The sequence below is a fragment of the Cherax quadricarinatus genome, chromosome 89, assembly GCF_038502225.1.
Source record: "Cherax quadricarinatus isolate ZL_2023a chromosome 89, ASM3850222v1, whole genome shotgun sequence".
NCBI classification, from domain to species: domain Eukaryota; kingdom Metazoa; phylum Arthropoda; class Malacostraca; order Decapoda; family Parastacidae; genus Cherax; species Cherax quadricarinatus.
The window spans coordinates 10,660,064-10,678,250 of record NC_091380.1 but is presented as its reverse complement, the minus strand read 5'-3'; the positions used below and the strand labels follow the sequence as shown (position 1 = coordinate 10,678,250).

General features: G+C 42.2%; 1 protein-coding gene across 2 annotated transcripts in view; it reads right to left on the bottom strand.

Moving 5' to 3' along the window:
* Positions 1–13,999: 13,999 nt before the first annotated feature.
* LOC128697247 (zinc finger protein 706) overlaps positions 14,000–18,187 on the bottom strand; it is a 48,156-nt gene continuing 43,968 nt past the window's right edge. For both annotated transcript variants that reach the window (XM_070104179.1, XM_070104178.1), the window contains exon 4: positions 14,000–16,272. In XM_070104179.1, the coding sequence (XP_069960280.1) occupies positions 16,183–16,272 (90 nt within the window). In that variant the 3' untranslated portion in view covers positions 14,000–16,182. The remainder of the gene's footprint in view (positions 16,273–18,187) is intronic.

The following is an 18,187-nucleotide window of genomic DNA, read 5'->3' as shown; positions in this document are numbered from 1 at the left end:
GTGAAAGCCGCGAACATTGCATTTGCCTCTGCAAGCAGTCCACGGATGAAAGGTATTTTGTTGTTCGTTGCTGGCTTTAGACCCTGTATATTTGCAAAGAAGAATGTCATCGGACTGGTGGTATTGGTGGTTCACACAATGTACATAATTTATAAATAAGAATGGTTATAGGAGGGTGGGGGCAGGTGGAAAGAGGAGTGATTGGTGGAATGATGAAGTAAAGGGTGTGATAAAAGAGAAAAAGTTAGCTTATGAGAGGTTTTTACAAAGCAGAAGTGTTATAAGAAAAGCAGAGTATATGGACAGTAAAAGAAAGGTGAAGAGAGTGGTGAGAGAGTGCAAAAGGAGAGCAGATGATAGAGTGGGAGAGGCACTGTCAAGAAATTTTAATGAAAATAAGAAAAAAATTTGGAGTGAGTTAAACAAGTTAAGAAAGCCTAGGGAAAGTATGGATTTGTCAGTTAAAAACAGAGTAGGGGAGTTAGTAGATGGGGAGAGGGAGGTATTAGGTAGATGGCGGGAATATTTTGAGGAACTTTTAAATGTTGAGGAAGAAAGGGAGGTGGTAATTTCATGCACTGGCCAGGGAGGTATACCATCTTTTAGGAGTGAATAAGAGCAGAATGTAAGTGTGGGGGAGGTACGTGAGGCATTACGTAGAATGAAAGGGGGTAAAGCAGCTGGAACTGATGGGATCATGACAGAAATGTTAAAAGCAGGGGGGGATATAGTGTTGGAGTGGTTGGTACTTTTGTTTAATAAATGTATGAAAGAGGGGAAGGTACCTAGGGATTGGCGGAGAGCATGTATAGTCCCTTTATATAAAGGGAAAGGGGACAAAAGAGATTGTAAAAATTATAGAGGAATAAGTTTATTGAGTATACCAGGAAAAGTGTATGGTAGGGTTATAATTGAAAGAATTAGAGGTAAGACAGAATGTAGGATTGCGGATGAGCAAGGAGGTTTGAGAGTGGGTAGGGGATGTGTAGATCAAGTGTTTACATTGAAGCATATATGTGAACAGTATTTAGATAAAGGTAGGGAAGTTTTTATTGCATTTATGGATTTAGAAAAGGCATATGATAGAGTGGATAGGGGAGCAATGTGGCAGATGTTGCAAGTATATGGAATAGGTGGTAAGTTACTAAATGCTGTAAAGAGTTTTTATGAGGATAGTGAGGCTCAGGTTAGGGTGTGTAGAAGAGAGGGAGACTACTTCCCGGTAAAAGTAGGTCTTAGACAGGGATGTGTAATGTCACCATGGTTGTTTAATACATATATTTATAGATGGGGTTGTAAAAGAAGTAAATGCTAGGGTGTTTGGGAGAGGGGTGGGATTAAATTATGGGAATCAAATTCAAAATGGGAATTAACACAGTTACTTTTTGCTGATGATACTGTGCTAATGGGAGATTCTAAAGAAAAATTGCAAAGGTTAGTGGATGAGTTTGGGAATGTATGTAAAGGTAGAAAGTTGAAAGTGAACATAGAAAAGAGTAAGGTGATGAGGGTATCAAATGATTTAGATAAAGAAAAATTGGATATCAAATTGGGGAGGAGGAGTATGGAAGAAGTAAATGTTTTCAGATACTTGGGAGTTGACGTGTCGGCGGATGGATTTATGAAGGATGAGGTTAATCATAGAATTGATGAGGGAAAAAAGGTGAGTGGTGCATTGAGGTATATGTGGAGTCAAAAAATGTTATCTATGGAGGCAAAGAAGGGAATGTATGAAAGTATAGTAGTACCAACACTCTTATATGGGTGTGAAGCTTGGGTGGTAAATGCAGCAGCGAGGAGACGGTTGGAGGCAGTGGAGATGTCCTGTCTAAGGGCAATGTGTGGTGTAAATATTATGCAGAAAATTCGGAGTGTGAAAATTAGGAAAAGGTGTGGAGTTAATAAAAGTATTAGTCAGAGGGCAGAAGAGGGGTTGTTGAGGTGGTTTGGTCATTTAGAGAGAATGGATCAAAGTAGAATGACATGGAAAGCATATAAATCTATAGGGGAAGAAAGGCGAGGTAGGGGTCGTCCTCGAAAGGGTTGGAGAGAGGGGGTAAAGGAGGTTTTGTGGGCAAGGGGCTTGGACTTCCAGCAAACGTGCGTGAGCGTGTTAGATATGAGTGAATGGAAACGAATGGTACTTGGGACCTGACAATCTGTTGGAGTGTGAGCAGGGTAATATTTAGTGAAGGGATTCAGGGAAACCGGTTATTTTCATATAGTCGGACTTGAGTCCTGGAAATGGGAAGTACAATGCCTGCACTTTAAAGGAGGGGTTTGGGATATTGGCAGTTTGGAGGAATATGTTGTGTATCTTTATGCGTATACGCTTCTAAACTGTTGTATTCTGAGCACCTCTGCAAAAACAGTGATTATGTGTGAGTGTGGTGAAAGTGTTGAATGATGATGAAAGCATTTTCTTTTTGGGGATTTTCTTTCTTTTTTGGGTGGGATCTGCCTCGGTGGGAGACGGCCAACTTGTTGAAAAAAAAAAAAATTACACTTACTGTACCTTGGAGATGCTGGCATTGGTTTAGGGTGGTGGAAGATAGGCATGGCGGCATATGTTTGCCAGTGCCCTATATACGTACCTCAAACAACAATGGAGGAGTCAGTTTCGTGTCGTCCTTTTTCTATCGCTGAACTTATTTGCTACACTGTTAATGCTACACTTTATCACTGGCTGGCGCTATAGCCTTTATCAACTCCTGTTTTTTAGTATCGTACATATTGTAGAATTACTGAAGAAGGCACAATCTCCCCTCTCTCTTCCTCCTCCACTTTGGTACTTTGCTATGAGTTTTTTCTTGAGTTCTATTGGGTTCCTCACCTTCTTTACCAAAGGGCTGGCACTAGAAGCTTGCTTTGGGCCCATGGTGGCTTATTTAGCAGTTTCAAACACCAAAAACAATGGCCTACTACGAAATGTATTGTATGAATGCCTGGGGTGATGGTCACTCATGCAGAGACAATCCACACTGACGCTCTGATTGTTTTGTGGGAGCCTTTGTGTATGCCTGGCTGCTCCCTGCCGCATGGGCGCATTCCATATGACAGACGAATTGAGAGGTAAATCATGAACCGCGAGCCTTTGACAAAAAAAAAAGTTGCCGAAGGTCGAAATTCACGAAGCGCGGGGCTCATGAAACTCGGGGTTCACGGTATACACAGATTTTGTGAAAGCCTTCGGCAAGTGCAATCAGAGCATACAAAATACTGTATGTGATACAAACCTGTTCCCAGAATAAACCAGTAGAATCTCTGAATTGGTGAACACACTCACATGTCACCCACTCAGCTACTCCTATCTCAGCCCAGCAGGTGGTTTTGTGCCTTTTGCAAGACCACAGACATACATCCCAGCAGCTGCTTCAGTGCCCTACCTGTCTCAAGGGCAGGCATCTTACACACCTTACACACCCACTACATCAAGGTGAACACATCATGAGGAGCCAGTCTATCAACATCTGTTGGTCAACATTAGAGGTTTCATTACTAATGTTGGAGAGCTCTCACACAGTTTTGCAAACACTCAACGTCCCGACATGATAGCTGTTGTTGAAACATTTTTGGATGACAGGACTCCATAAAATTTTGCAAGACTTGCTGGCTACACCTCATGGATGAGAAGAGACAGGCAAGGGCAAGGAGGAGGTGTTGCTGTGTGCTTCTCTAAAACTGTGCATGCCCACAGCACATTGATGTTGCCATCCCTTCTCATCTTGAAATAATGTTCAAGCTATGCACAAACATTAGTACCTCTGTACTAGTATGTGCAATGTACAGACCTCAGTAGCAACATTCAGACCCCGTCAACTTCCTAATGGAAAATGTGGACTCCCTTCTGCTACAACACAACTGTCAACATATAATTGTTGGTGACCTCAACCAACATAATATACAGAGGGACTTTGATGACCTTCTTGCAGTGTTTGACATGAGAAACTTTGATGATTTCCCTACTCGCATCTCTGGCTCCTCCCTTGACCTTGTAGCGAGTGATCTGGCAGACAGTATAGTCACTTGTCAACCCCTCGGGTATGTAAGATATTGACCACAAGGCTGTTTTTACGACACTGGAGATCCCAACAAAACGAGGCAAGGAGTCCACATGCACAACCTGGCTATGGGAAAGCGGTAATTGGTCTTCTGCTAAAACTGTCTACCCTACTTCTAACTTTCAGTCGCTGTCTGGTTGAATCTTCCCTTATGCACAACTTTCCTTGTATGAAGTCTAGACCTGTCTTTGTAGATGCCTTCCTTTCCCATTACATTGTAAAATGCTCAGAACACCCGTGACTTAACCTGATTCTTTCTTCTTTTTTCCCCTTCTCCCGCTTCCCCTTTCCTCTGTCTCCTTTATGTTTTGTTTCTTCTGCCTTGGGTATTTGGTCTATTATTTTTTTCCCCTCTGTGTTCTTGTTCCTACCCTTTCTGGGCCCCTTGCTTCCTTGCAGTGCTCCTTTCTTAGTCTGACTCCATCACTACTACTACCACTACTTTTTTTCCTTTCCTACTACCTCTCTTGTCCTGTCCCTGTCTGCTGGCCTATATATACTCCCTCCTCTCCTTTTTGTTAGTATTACTTTGTAAATGGTCCAAGTTGGACTGCAACATCGTCATAGCTCCTCTCTCCTATGTGCGAGTTATTTGTGTATTGCAACAGCCTCAGTCTTCCTTTGGAGTGCAGGCATTGGATTTCCTAACTCCAGCTAACTAGTCTCCCCTGAATCCCTTCTTAAATGCTAACACACTCTCACTCTCTAACATCATGTCAATTCATAAAAACCACTTGGCTCAATTTAGTCCGCTTTAACGCGCATATTCACAAACCTATTTGACGTTCAAGCCCCTAACATTCAAAACCTTGGTCCCTCCAATCTTCAAGGGAATAACTCTTATTCCTCCTTCCTTTTATCCCCAATTTACAGTATATAACCTACTGGTAATTCTATTTCATTCTCTCTAAATGCTAAAATCACCTCAAAAAACCCTCAATTATATTTTTAGTAAGTCCACACCTAATCTCTACACCACAAATTCTCTATGTATTATTCACAACACACATCCCCTCAAGCATGTTATATAACAGTGTTGGTACTGCTCTACTCTGGTACGCTCCCCTCTTTGCCTCCACTGATAAACATTGTCTCCACAGATGCCTCAGCACAAAACAACTTTTCCCCCCTTATCTATTCTGTGGTTCACCTCAACTTTCATACTCATCTGCCAACAAGTTCATTTCCAAATACAGTGGAGCCCCGCTTTACGACAGCATCGTGTTATGTTAAATCCGCCATATGATACATTTGAACGCAAAAATTTTGCCTCGCCTCATGCTAAAAAACACCTCACGCGATTTGTCGGGACACGTCCCGGACGAATCGCGTGTATATTACATGTCCATGTGTGTGTGTGTGTGTGTGTGTGTGTGTGTGAGTTTCCTGTTTGTGTGTGTGTGTGTACGTACTCACCTATTTGTACTCGCCTACTTGTGGCTGCAGGGGTCAAGTCCTAGCTCCTGGCCCCACCTCTTCACCGGTTGCTACTGGGTCCTCTCTCTTCCCGCTCCATGAGCTTTATCATACCTCGTCTTAAAACTATGTATGGTTCCTGCCTCCACTACATCACTTTCTAGGCTATTCCACTGCCTGACAACTCTATGACTGAAGAAATACTTCCTAATATCTCTCTGACTCATCTGTGTCTTCAACTTCCAATTGTGACCTCTTGTTTCTGTGTCCCCTCCCTGGAACTTCCTGTCTTTGTCCACCTTGTCTATTCCGCGCAGTATTTTATATGTCGTTATCATGTCTCCCCTGACCCTCCTGTCCTCCAGTGTCGTCAGGCCAATTTCCCTTAACCTTTCTTCGTAAGACATTCCCCTTAGCTCTGGAACTAACCTTGTCACAAACCTTTGCACTTTCTCTAGTTTCTTGATGTGCTTTATCAAGTGCAGGTTCCAAACAGGGGCTGCATACTCCAGTATGGGCCTGACGTACATGGTGTACAGTGTCTTGAACGATTCCTTATTAAGGTATCGGAATGCTGTTCTCAGGTTTGCTAGGCACCCATATGCTGCAGCAGTTACCTGGTTGATGTGTGCTTCTGGAGACATGCTTGGTGTTATACTCGCTCCAAGATCTTTCTCCTTGAGCGAGGTTTGCAGTCTTTGGCCACCTAGCCTATACTCTGTCTGCGGTCTTCTGTGCCCTTCCCCTATCTTCAAGACTTTGCATTTGGCGGGATTAAATTCGAGAAGCCAGTTGCTGGACCAGGTGTCCAGTCTGTCCAGGTCTCTCTGAACTCCTGCCTGGTCCTCATCTGATTTAATTCTCCTCATTAACTTCACATCGTCTGCGAACAGGGACACTTCTGAATCTAACCCTTCCATCATGTCATTCACATATACCAAAAATAGCACTGGTCCTAGGACCGACCCCTATGGGACCCCGCTCGTCACAGGTGCCCATTGTGATACATCATTACGTACCATGACTCGTTGTTGCCTCCCCGTCAGGTATTCTCTGATCCATTGCCGTGCCCTTCCTGTTATATGAGCCTGATCCTCTAGCTTCTGCACTAATCTCTTGTGAGGAACTGTGTCAAAGGCCTTCTCGCAGAAGATGCAATCAACCCACCCCTCTCTTTTGTGTGTGTGTGTGTGTGTACTCACCTAATTGTGGTTGCAGGGGTTGAGACTCAGCTCCTGGCCCTGCCTCTTCACTGATTACTACTAGGTCCTCTCTCTCTCTGCTTCCTGAGCTTTATCATACCTCTTCTTAAAGCTATGTATGGTTCCTGCCTCCACTACTTCACTTGCTAGGCTATTCCACTTCCTGACGACTCTATGACTGAAGAAATACTTCCTAACGTCCCTGTGACTCGTCTGAGTCTTCAACTTCCAGTTGTGACCCCTTGTTCCTGTGTCCCCTCTGGAACATCCTATCTCTGTCCACCTTGTCTATTCCCCGCAGTATCTTGCGGTGTGTGTGTGTGTGTGTGTGTGTGTGTGTGTGTGTGTGTGTGTGTGTGTGTGTGTGTGTGTGTGTGTATGTGTGTATGTGTGTATGTATGTATGTATGTATGTATGTATGTATGTATGTATGTATGTATGTGTGTGTCCTATGCCAGTTGTGGAATCCATTGTGCCTACTTCTAAGATTAAGGAAGTGTGTGCAAAGTAGGCTGAACTGCAAACCTTTATGGATGAAAATCACCCTAACACAGCTATTGCAAGCTGTGCTGGTGACTATTACAATGACAATGTTGTGGCCCATTTTAGGCAAACCTTAAAGGAATGGGAGGTACAGACCTCTATGGACAGATTTGTTGTGCAACAGAGGTCCAGTGACTCTCAAGCTGGTCCTAAGGAAGCAACCCCGGAAAAGGACTTGATACCTCAAGTCCTAAACAATAACTTCCACACTCCCCTCCTCCCATCCCATCAATCATCACCAGATCTTCAATAAAGGTAAGTGTCATGTATTCTATTCTTAGTAGAGTATTAATTGTGCATGTCTTTTTAAGTTTGTGTGTATTAAAATTAATATTTCATGTGGAAATATTTTTTTTTTCAGACTTTTGGATGTCTTGCACGAAATAATTTGATTTCCATCATTTCTTATGGGGAAAATTAATTCGCCTTACGATAATTTCGGCTCACGATGAGCTCTCAGGAACGGATTAATATCATAAGGCGGGGGTCCACTGTATCTGAACACATTTACTGTCGTAGTTTGGAGATTAGGAGGTGCGGGATTACCAAAACTATTATCCAGAGGGCTGAGGAGGGCTTATTGAGATGGTTTGGACATGTAGAGAGGGTGGAATGAAACAAAATGACTTCGAGTGTGTATAAATCTGCATTGGATGGAAGGTGGGGTAGGGGTCGGCCTAGGAAAGGGTGGAGGGAGGGGGTAAAGGAGGTTTTGGGGCTTCGACTTCCAGCAAACATATATGTGTTTGATTAGGACTTGACATGCTGTTGGAGTGTAAGCAAGGTAACATTTATGAAGGGATTCAGGGAAACCGGCAGGCTGGACTTGAATCCTGGAGATGGGAAGTACAGTGCCGGCACTCTGAAGGAGGGGTGTTAATGTTAGAGTTTAATAACTGTAGTATAAGCATGCCTCTGGCAAGACAGTGATGGAGTGAATGATGATTAAAGTTTTTCTTTTCCGGGTCACCCTGCCTTGGTGGGAGTTGGCCGATGTGTTAATAAAAATAACAAAAATTTGCTTTCCCTGTTCTCACCTTGCCTTTTTTTTTCAGCACGCTGGCCATCTGCCATAGAGGCAAAGTGATCCAAAAAAGAAACACTTTCACCATCATTCACATAATCACTGTCTTTGCAGAGGCACTCAGATATGACAGTTTAGATGTCACTCCAAACAGCCAATATCCAAACTTCTCTTTTAAGGTGCAGACATTGTACTTATCAGATTCCTTAACTTACAAGTATATTTGTAATGTATTCTTATAATTAAGCTTTTTAAATATTAATTTCACCACCTGTCGATATCCTCTACTAGACACAAGCTTAAAGCATCACACAAGTGTGTTTTGCTTTTAGTATTAAGTATAGAAGCTGTGATCCTAGTCTAAGTTGACCAAAATGCTCTGGATATTACAGGCTCCAACATACGTATACATTTATGTACGTAGTTGGTGGTAGTGGCGGTGGTCGTAATAGTAGTACAGGTGGGCCATCACTAACCCGGCATCTTCAGGACCTGTAGGGTGCCAGATTAGTGATTTTGCCGGATTACAGACTGGCTAGGTTAGAATGCACTTAACCCAACTGCGATATTTATGCAGCGGTGATTTCACCCAATTTATGGCGCATTCCACTGTTCCAGTCTACCAAACTCATAGCTATTTCACTAGTATTCCTTCTATTCTGTCTACCGAGTACAAAAAAATGCCCATTCACCTATTTCAACTACCCAAAAAAATGGTCAGAAATCGGTAATTTGGCCAATTTCACACAAATTTCAAAAGATGCCAGTTTCAAAATAGGGACCAGAATAAACAATGCAAACATTACTAGTACTAAAATAAAATTTTCTCTGTTCATTATTCACATCTCCAGACTCCTCTTATATTATGCTTGCTTTCCTGGTTGAATTTTTATTCATGCCAAAAATAGATTTACTGCTATGCAGACTACTGCATTATTGTAATAATTGTATAAATAATGGCAACCCATTCGTAACTGTGTATTAGACTGGCCTGAAGGACATGTATTGGACTGGCCGGTTGGACATGTATTCGACTGGCCAGTTGGACATGTATTGGACGGTGATGTCATTTGTTTACTCTTGAACACTGGCACAAATTGAACATTTACGTTACTCTGAGCTCAATTTTAAAGTATTTTCCAATGTGAAACCAATCAAAATTATATCTATTTCTGTAATATATCTTCCATTCTATCAAATGAAACAAAAAATGAGAATACAACCACACAAACCCTACGAAAATACACCGCAAAAGTCTGTTTTACACCAAAGGCAGAGTTGCCTTTTTTTTTTCATTATACACTGCGTGCTGCAGGATTTTTTATGTAGTGCACATTTACCACAGACCTATTTTCTCATATGCAAGCCCAAATTTACAGGTCACGGCTTATCTGAGTGAGCGGAGCTCATGGTGACCGACAGTGGCTTCGAAGCCACCTTCTCTTTTATGGACAATGTACGGTGTATGTGCTTTACACAATGAGAAGCATTTGTTTTATTCATTGGAGCCATGGCTAGCAAGCAGGTTATAACAATAAATGGAGAAAAAGAAATTGGAATGACTTATGCAGCAAGTAGCACCACCAAACAGCAGCAGCAGATTGGTGTGGCGACTCTGGAAATTTGAAATTACACTAGCCGAAATTAGTGCCAGATTAATGATGGCCAACCTGTAGTAACATTTACTGAGCACTGACTGCATAGGTCATTCATCTCTTGCAGCCATGAAAAAATAAAACACAAAAACAAGGTTAAAATCCACAGACAAGTCCTGTGGCTCAGTTGGTAACACACTCAACTCACACGCCGAGTGTCCGTGTTTCAATCTCCAGCACGGATGGAAATATTGGGCCATGTTACCTTACACCTGTTACCACTGTTCACCTAGCAGTAAATAGGTACCTGGGTGTTAGTTGACTAGTGCGGGTGGTATCCTAGATAAGGCTGGGCTTTGATAAGAGCTGAGATAGGATAACTCTTAGCCTGTAAAATTGGTGGAAAAAATAAAAAGGCAGTAAACTCACAACACTAACATTATTACACAGTTAAAATAATCAGTATCAAATAAAACAAACCCATTAGACTATTAACCCTTTCAGGGTCCATCCCGTAGATCTACGGCTTCACGTTGAGTGTCCAAACCGTAGATCTATGCCAAAATTCTAGCGCCGTCAAATTTAACGCAAAAACGCTCATAGGCCTACATGTGAGAGAACGGGTCTGCGTGGTGGGTGTGCGCCATAAACAAAAAATCTAGGCGCCCGCATAGCATTGTGGGAACGCCGGCTCAGTTACCCTTGTTCACCATGCCTTGTCGCAAGTCAGCTCTCACTCCCCGGAAAATTGGGACTCTCCTCTTCCTATCTGATAGTTCTGACAGTGATGGAAGTGGAAATGAAGACGAATTCTACGGCTTTGATCAGTTAGTGACCGAAAAGAATGACCAGGATATTGATAATAGTGCAGAAAACCCTGACGATCCTCAACCTTCTACCTCTGGTGTGGGCACTCGTGACTCACGGTCGGTTGTTCCTCAACGCAAGAGAAAACTAATATTTTCGCGTGGCCAGGCCTCTGACTTCAGTAATGATGATGATAGTGACGTGGATTGTGATTTTATTGCGCTCGACGATCATTCGAGTAGTGATAGTGAGGAATCATATTCACCAGTGAAGCGTCGGTATGTTCGCCACCGTATGCGCTCGAGTAGTGTACCCTATGCTGTGCCCAGGGGACGGAGTACATCTCGTGGCCCTACACCAGTTTTAGGTAGTGATAGTGAGGATGATGTGGCTACACTTGGCATGGATAGACCACAGGCATCAGTGGATGGTGTTAGTGGTGATGGTAGTGGCACCGCTATGAGTGACTCGCCAGCCCACGCTGGGACCCACGCTGCTGACTCGTCAGTTCAAGAACAAAGCGGAGCGTCAGCCAACAGCCCACCACAACCACAACCACCCGCACAACCAGCCTATGATGTCCAGTATCCACCAGCAAACCGTATGTGGGATTGGCAGCAAAATCCCAATTTTGTTCCCAAGCCCCACCACTTTGATGACTCTCAAAGTGGAATTCTACCTACCTGTCCCCTTGGAACCACGGCCAATGAACTGGAATTCTTTGAATTATTCTTTGACCAGCCATTGATGGAAACTATTGTCAGGGAAAGTAATAAGTATTTTGAGTACACCATGGCAAATACGATCATATCACCACAGTCAAGACTACACCGGTGGAAAGAGACGACTGTTGCAGAAATGTATTTGCTTTTTGCAACAATAATGCTTATGCCTCATGTCTATAAGCATAATATAAAAGAATACTGGTCCACAGATCGGCTAATTTCTACCCCGGTCTTCAGTGAAATCATCCCAGTGAACAGGTTTATCTTACTCTTACGTATGTTGCACTTCTCTGACAAAACCAGGCCTGACAGAAGTGACAGGTTATACAAGATTAGAAATGTTTTCATGTATCTCAAACAAAAGTTCAGCATATACTTTTATCCATTCAAGAATCTTGTAATTGACGAGTCTTTGATTTTGTTCAAAGGTAGACTGTCATTCAAGCAGTACATACCGAGCAAGAGGAACCGCTTTGGTATAAAACTGTTTGTACTCTGTGATTGTGACAGTGGCCTGGTGTTGGATATTGTTGTATACACGGGTAGTAAAACATTGAAAGATACCAAGATGTTATTGGGTATCTCAGGTGACGTAGTGAGAAACATGATGGCACCTTATCTTGGTAAGGGGCATACATTATATACCGATAACTGGTACACAAGCCCATTACTCAGTGATTTCATGCGAGTGAACAAGACAGATGTGTGTGGCACAGTGCGTTCTAATCGTAAACATATGCCCAGGCTCAACGCAGGTGCTCGTGGTGATGACGTGCAGGTGTTTACTGCCAATGACATCATGGCATTACGGTGGCATGACAAACGAGATGTCACATTGTTGACAACCATTCACCGTAATGAAATGCAAGACAGTGGCAAAGTTGATCGAGTGACTAATGAACGTATTCGAAAACCAGTGACAGTGATTGATTACACACAAAACATGCCCTTGGTTGACAAATGTGATATGCAGATTGGTTTTGTTGACTGTGTTCGTAAGAGTTACAAGTGGTACATGAAACTTTTCTTCCATCTCATGGACATTTCAATGCTCAATGCATATAATATGTACCAAATAAAGACTGGCAACAGACCACCGTATGGTGAATTTTGTTTGTTGTCAGACAACTCATAATGAAGTACCAGGTAGCAACACCTGCTATACAACAAGGTCCTTGAATTCCTCAGAATATACCCAAGCGTTTGAGGAGGGAAGGTGATCATTTCATAATACAACTTCCTTCAATTCAGAAGAAATTTGCTCAGAAGAGATGCATCGTCTGTGCACAAACAAAACGACGGCAACAAAGACGCAAAGACACTCTGTTTATGTGTGAGGAATGTAAGGTGCCTCTGTGCATGGTGCCTTGTTTCAAGGAGTTCCACAAGCTCCAGCAGTTCTAAAACCATGTCCAGTGATTGTAAATATGTAAATATATGATAGAACATTAGTATTATACAATATTTGTGCATGTTTATTGTAATAAACAACAGTGGTAAACAATAATATGATAATAACTTTAGTGCGGTTATTGTGTTCAATACAGTGAGTTTATATATATACATTATATACAGTATTGGTCTCTCAGACCCCAAATGTTAGTAGGAATAGAAAAAAATTGGAAAAGAAAAGAAAAAAATGTAAAAACCACAAAATAATGTAATGCGCGTATGTGGAATTCGTCGATGTTGCCGCCACCACATCATTTTTGACAAACTTCTTGGCACTGTATCTCGGTAAGTACTGATCAGAATTTTTTTTTTTTGTCTTATTACCTTCACAAAAATATGCTCTTTAATTCTGTAAGAAATTTTTTTTTTTTTTTTTTTTTCAAAATTTCTTGGACACTGGAGCACCACTTCAGATTTTGGCCTTGGACCCTGAAGGGGTTAATGTCAAAAGACTTCTGAAAGTTCCCCAATGTCCCTATAAGCATCTTGGTAATTATGAAATCTGTGACTAGGGAGACTATGCCTAAGCTGTGGACAAACAGTTCAAATGTGGCCCACAGTCAGTGACACATCACAAGCTACACTGGAGGGCAGAAGCACTGGTGGACGGGGATGTGTGTGAATGGAGTAGTCATTTATACTAAGTTTAGGAATTTTAATGTCAGTGTTCGGCATCTAAAACTTAAGAGTTTGTGATAGCTTCAAGAGGTTTTTATGATAATTGGCTAGTGATGGATCACCGAGGTAGAACCACAAGTAATAATGCCATAGGCGAGGTATGAATAATAATAATCTCCATGGGAATGTGGAAAAGAACTGTTCCTCCTTAAGTAATGGGTGTCGTAAGAGGTGACCGAAATGCTGGAAGCAAGGGGCTAGTAACCCCTTCTCCTGTATAAATTACAAGCCTTGGGCCAGGCTGGTCTGGTGCAAGGCCTCTGTCATGGCCACCCAGAGGGAGGTGAAGCACCATAATAACGAAGATCAGAATCCCCCACCCACCAGGTGAGTAGAGGAACTACCACATGGGGTGGGGAATGGGATGCAAGCAATTTGTTCCAAGGGAAGTGTAACTAATTCCTTGGGCCAAACCCCCCTTCCCTTACCCTTAAGAGGGATGAGGAATGGATTAAATGTCAGTATTTTTGGGGTAAACTATAATAAAAGAATAGGCAGTGGTAGCACTTTTTATTATCCCATGATTTCCATGGTATGTATATAAAATATAATAAAACCTTGAGCTGATAATGGTCTTTCCTGGTGTATGGGATGACACTGATAATGGCAATGATAGCAAGATCTCCAGACTAATTGGGACTCCCTCTAAACAAATATCTCAAGTGCATATATGAAAGCGCTAACACCCAAAGTAGTGTGTGCCTACAAGTGAGGCCCCTAAGTTATTGCAACTCAATGGAAAATAAGCCTTTAACTATTCTGAATGACTATTACTTAACCTAAAAAGAGGCATTGATGGGCCCTCAAGTAAGTTCCAGGTTGAGGAACCCACTGATAACACCAAAGATGCCAAAGCAAATTCAATCGTGTAAAATTTCTCAAAGAACCAGAATGAATGATGCACCACGAGGGGGTATAAAATTACTGTCAAACTTATGAAAAAAAAAAATGAAGCATGTTAATATTTTGCACACAACCCAGTAAGCACTTTGGCCTGGCATTACCAGCAGACTGTCCCTCGACACTGGCTAACCAGTGGAATGGGCAACACCAGTACAAATGCTAAGAGCACAGTTGTCAAGATTCACTTCTTTAGCTCCACAGTTGCTGTATTTCCCGGCATATAAGGTGCACGATCATACGAGACATATGAGACGATGGTTCCAAGCAGTTGTAACAACGTCAGCAAACAACTGCTAAAGCGTAACCCAAAGCCTACATTTGACCCTGACCTTGAGTATACAAGGCACAGGGTGATTTTCAAAGGCCGTGGGGGGGAAAAAAGTGCATCTTATATGCCAGAAAATACGGTACGTCCTTGCAAGGTTACGTCAGAGTAAACCTTGCCATGTTCCCAAAACAAAGAAACATAGATTACCTGAAGATGTTTGGCTTCAAACATTGGTTGAAAATGTCACACATGAAGATCAGCTCTAATATACATATCCAGTAGGGTCCCAACTTACGACATTAATGTTCCTGAAAATTTTTCTTAACTTGGGTATTGAGAAGGTAGTTACCCAGTGATGCCCATGTCATAGCTGGAGATGCAACCTTCAACTGTAATATTCTGTACCTAATTTTATATATATACATTTATCACCTAAGAATATCTACCCAATATTTTACAGTCCATGTTGTTCCCTCTCAATTGCATACAGTATCAGACATTGTATTATTGTATATATGTAAATTAAGCTTAAATACAATACAGTATTCACATCAAATACTGATACTGCCTGTGTCACTGGTAGTGATATTTCCACACATATTAGTCCCTCTGTTTGAAGAAGCAAGTGTATTTATAAATAACTGGTTCCAAAGTGCCAATATCATAAGTTCAGATCATCGTAAGTCAGGACCCTACAGTAGATATTTCCAACAAGGTGCACTATAGTTAATGGTGACTCCCTTTGAAGATACATTAATATAAAAAAAATTATACTAACTAGGAGAATTATGAAGAATTATAGTTAAAAGCCCCAAGAGAATCCAAGTGAACGAACATAATATAGTGACAAGAAGTTGAAATAGAGAAGCACAAGCTACAAGAGGGAGGTAGGTAGGGAGGGAAGGTAAGAGCTAGCCAGGCTGATCATGGCACCATAGTGGGGCAGCCAGGTAACCAGGTGTAATAAATATTCATCTTTTGGCTTCTTTATCACAGACTTATCATTAAAACTGCCTTCTGGTCTTGGGCTAGTTTTCTAGTTAGTTAAGTTTGGTGTCTATCAGTTACTAACTCCTCACCCACTCTGGTCCTGCATTCGTTACCTCAACACACAATCACATTCAAAATGTGATTTTTTTATGCTAAAGTCTATGACAAACAAACAAAAATTCCCTAAAAATCTAAAAACACAATGAAGACAAATCAGAAAGAAGAAACCCTCACCCTGAGTACACGTATATTTATCAAACAAAGTCACTTCATATGAATGCATCACCTTGTTAATTTTAACAAAATTTTTACAACTTAACTCTGAATCGCCACTGGCCGCCACGTCATTCTTAACCAGAAAGTCAGTGGGGGTCATCTTGCAAAATAAACAGAGGTCTATTAAAAGTAGAAAAAACTGCGTTCTTTCGATCATGTGCAGGACGTGGTGTACGCCTGGGTACATGGGTGCCCTACGGTCGCACACGGCTTCAGCCTCGGCTTGTAGGGTCGTAGTGACATCACATGTCCTTCAGCTCCTCGGGCAGCTCTTCCTTCGGGTGCTTGTTCTCGTAATGTTGTTTGTAAGTCTTAGGGTCGGGCATCATCCCCTGGAAAATAAAAATTGATATCTGTTAATGGTTCTGGGAATCACTCCTCCACCCTCAGCAGCCCAGTAACAAACCCAACCACCTAAATTGAGTTCGTTAGTTTTTAGTTTAATATGTTTATTATGCACCCCATACCCATCCTGTGGGCAGTAGTCAAAAGATTACAGAGGTACATAATTGGTCCAGGGACTGGACTCCAAAGTTTTGATAGCTGAACAAGTTACAAAGGTAATGAACTCCAGGCAGATTTGGTCACAATCATGGCAAGTTACAAAGGTAATGAATCATCTACACTTCTATACATGGTTACAATCATGAACAAATTACAAAGTAATGAGCCACTGACACGTCCACACCCGGTCACAATTGTAACGAGTTATAAGTACAAATATTAATCGGGTCTCAAACACACACACACTCACACAAGCACACACACACACACACAAGCACACACATTTATAGTAAGCAAAGTCAGGGTATTTCTCCAGAATAGTCTGTAATATACCACTATGGATAAAATACTTTACCATTTCTTGAACATTTCTGAGCGAGTTGTCTCTGAATTTATTCATTTTATTGCACTCCAGTACATAATGACGCAGGGTGTGACGCACTCCAGTACATAATGAGAGGGTGTGACGCACTCCAGTACATAATGACGGAGGGTGTGACGCACTCCAGTACATAATACCTTTGATGTACCTTTGAAGAATTTCGAGAGTATATCTACTCTCTGAGCCCGGCCATGGGCCAGGCTCGTCTGGTGCTCGCCTGGTCAACCAGGCTGTTGCTGCTGGAGACCTGCTGCCCCACATAGCCATCACAGCCTGGTTGATCTGGCACCTGGTGAAGATACTTGTCTAGTTTCCTCTTGAAGGCTTCAACACTTGTTCCAGCAGTGTTTCTGGTATCTTCTGGTAAGATGTTGAAAAGTCTGGAACCCCAGATGTTGATAGTGTTCCCTTATTGTCCCCACCGCACCCCTGCTCCTCACTGGGTTTATTTTACACTTCCTCCCATATCTCTCACTCCAGCATGTTATGGCAGTGTGCAGATTTAGGACCAAGCCCTCGAGTACCTTCCAGGTATATATTATCATGTACCTTTCTCTCCTCCGCTCCAATGAGTACATGTTCAAGACTTGGAGGTGTTCCTAGTAGTTTAGGTGCTTTACTGGCTCAATGTAAGCCGTAAACGATCTCTGTATTTGTTTCAGCTCCGATATTTCTCCTGCCCTGAACGGGGCTGTCAGCACTGAGCAATATTCTAAGTGAGGGAGCACTAGCGATTTGAAGTGTCACCATCGGCATTGTTTCCCTTGTTTTGATACAGGGTGTGACGCACTCCAGTACATAATGACAGGGTGTGACGCACTCCAGTACACAATGATGCAGGGTGTGACGCACCCCAGTACATAATGACGCAGGGTGTGACGCACTCCAGTACATAATGATGCAGGGTGTGACAACAGTCCATCTGCCAAAGTTTACATTTCATCTGGTCTGCTTCTGGTGGTGGTGATTTAACCTGCCAAAGATACCTGTAACCCAGCTGGTGCTGGGTGGTAGTGACATCCAAGACTGCTTATTTTGTTAGATGCACCATAGATATGTCTCCTCTTACATGATAGAATGATGATAGATAGACTGACTGGTGCCAATCTCCCTGAGTCTTAAGTCAATAAAATTCAGTAGAAGTTCTTTTCTTATTACTGTTCTCAAACTCTTTGAAAGGATGTAACTTAGCCAATTTATCAGTTCTATCATGCATCTGAAGACCAATGTGAGATGGAATCCACAGCATGTGCACTCTGACTCCACTGTCCACAATCTTACCATACCTGTGTCTGGCTTCTGACACAAGCATGCCACAATTTATGCTTAACGAGTTGAGAGCATTTATGGATGACACAGAA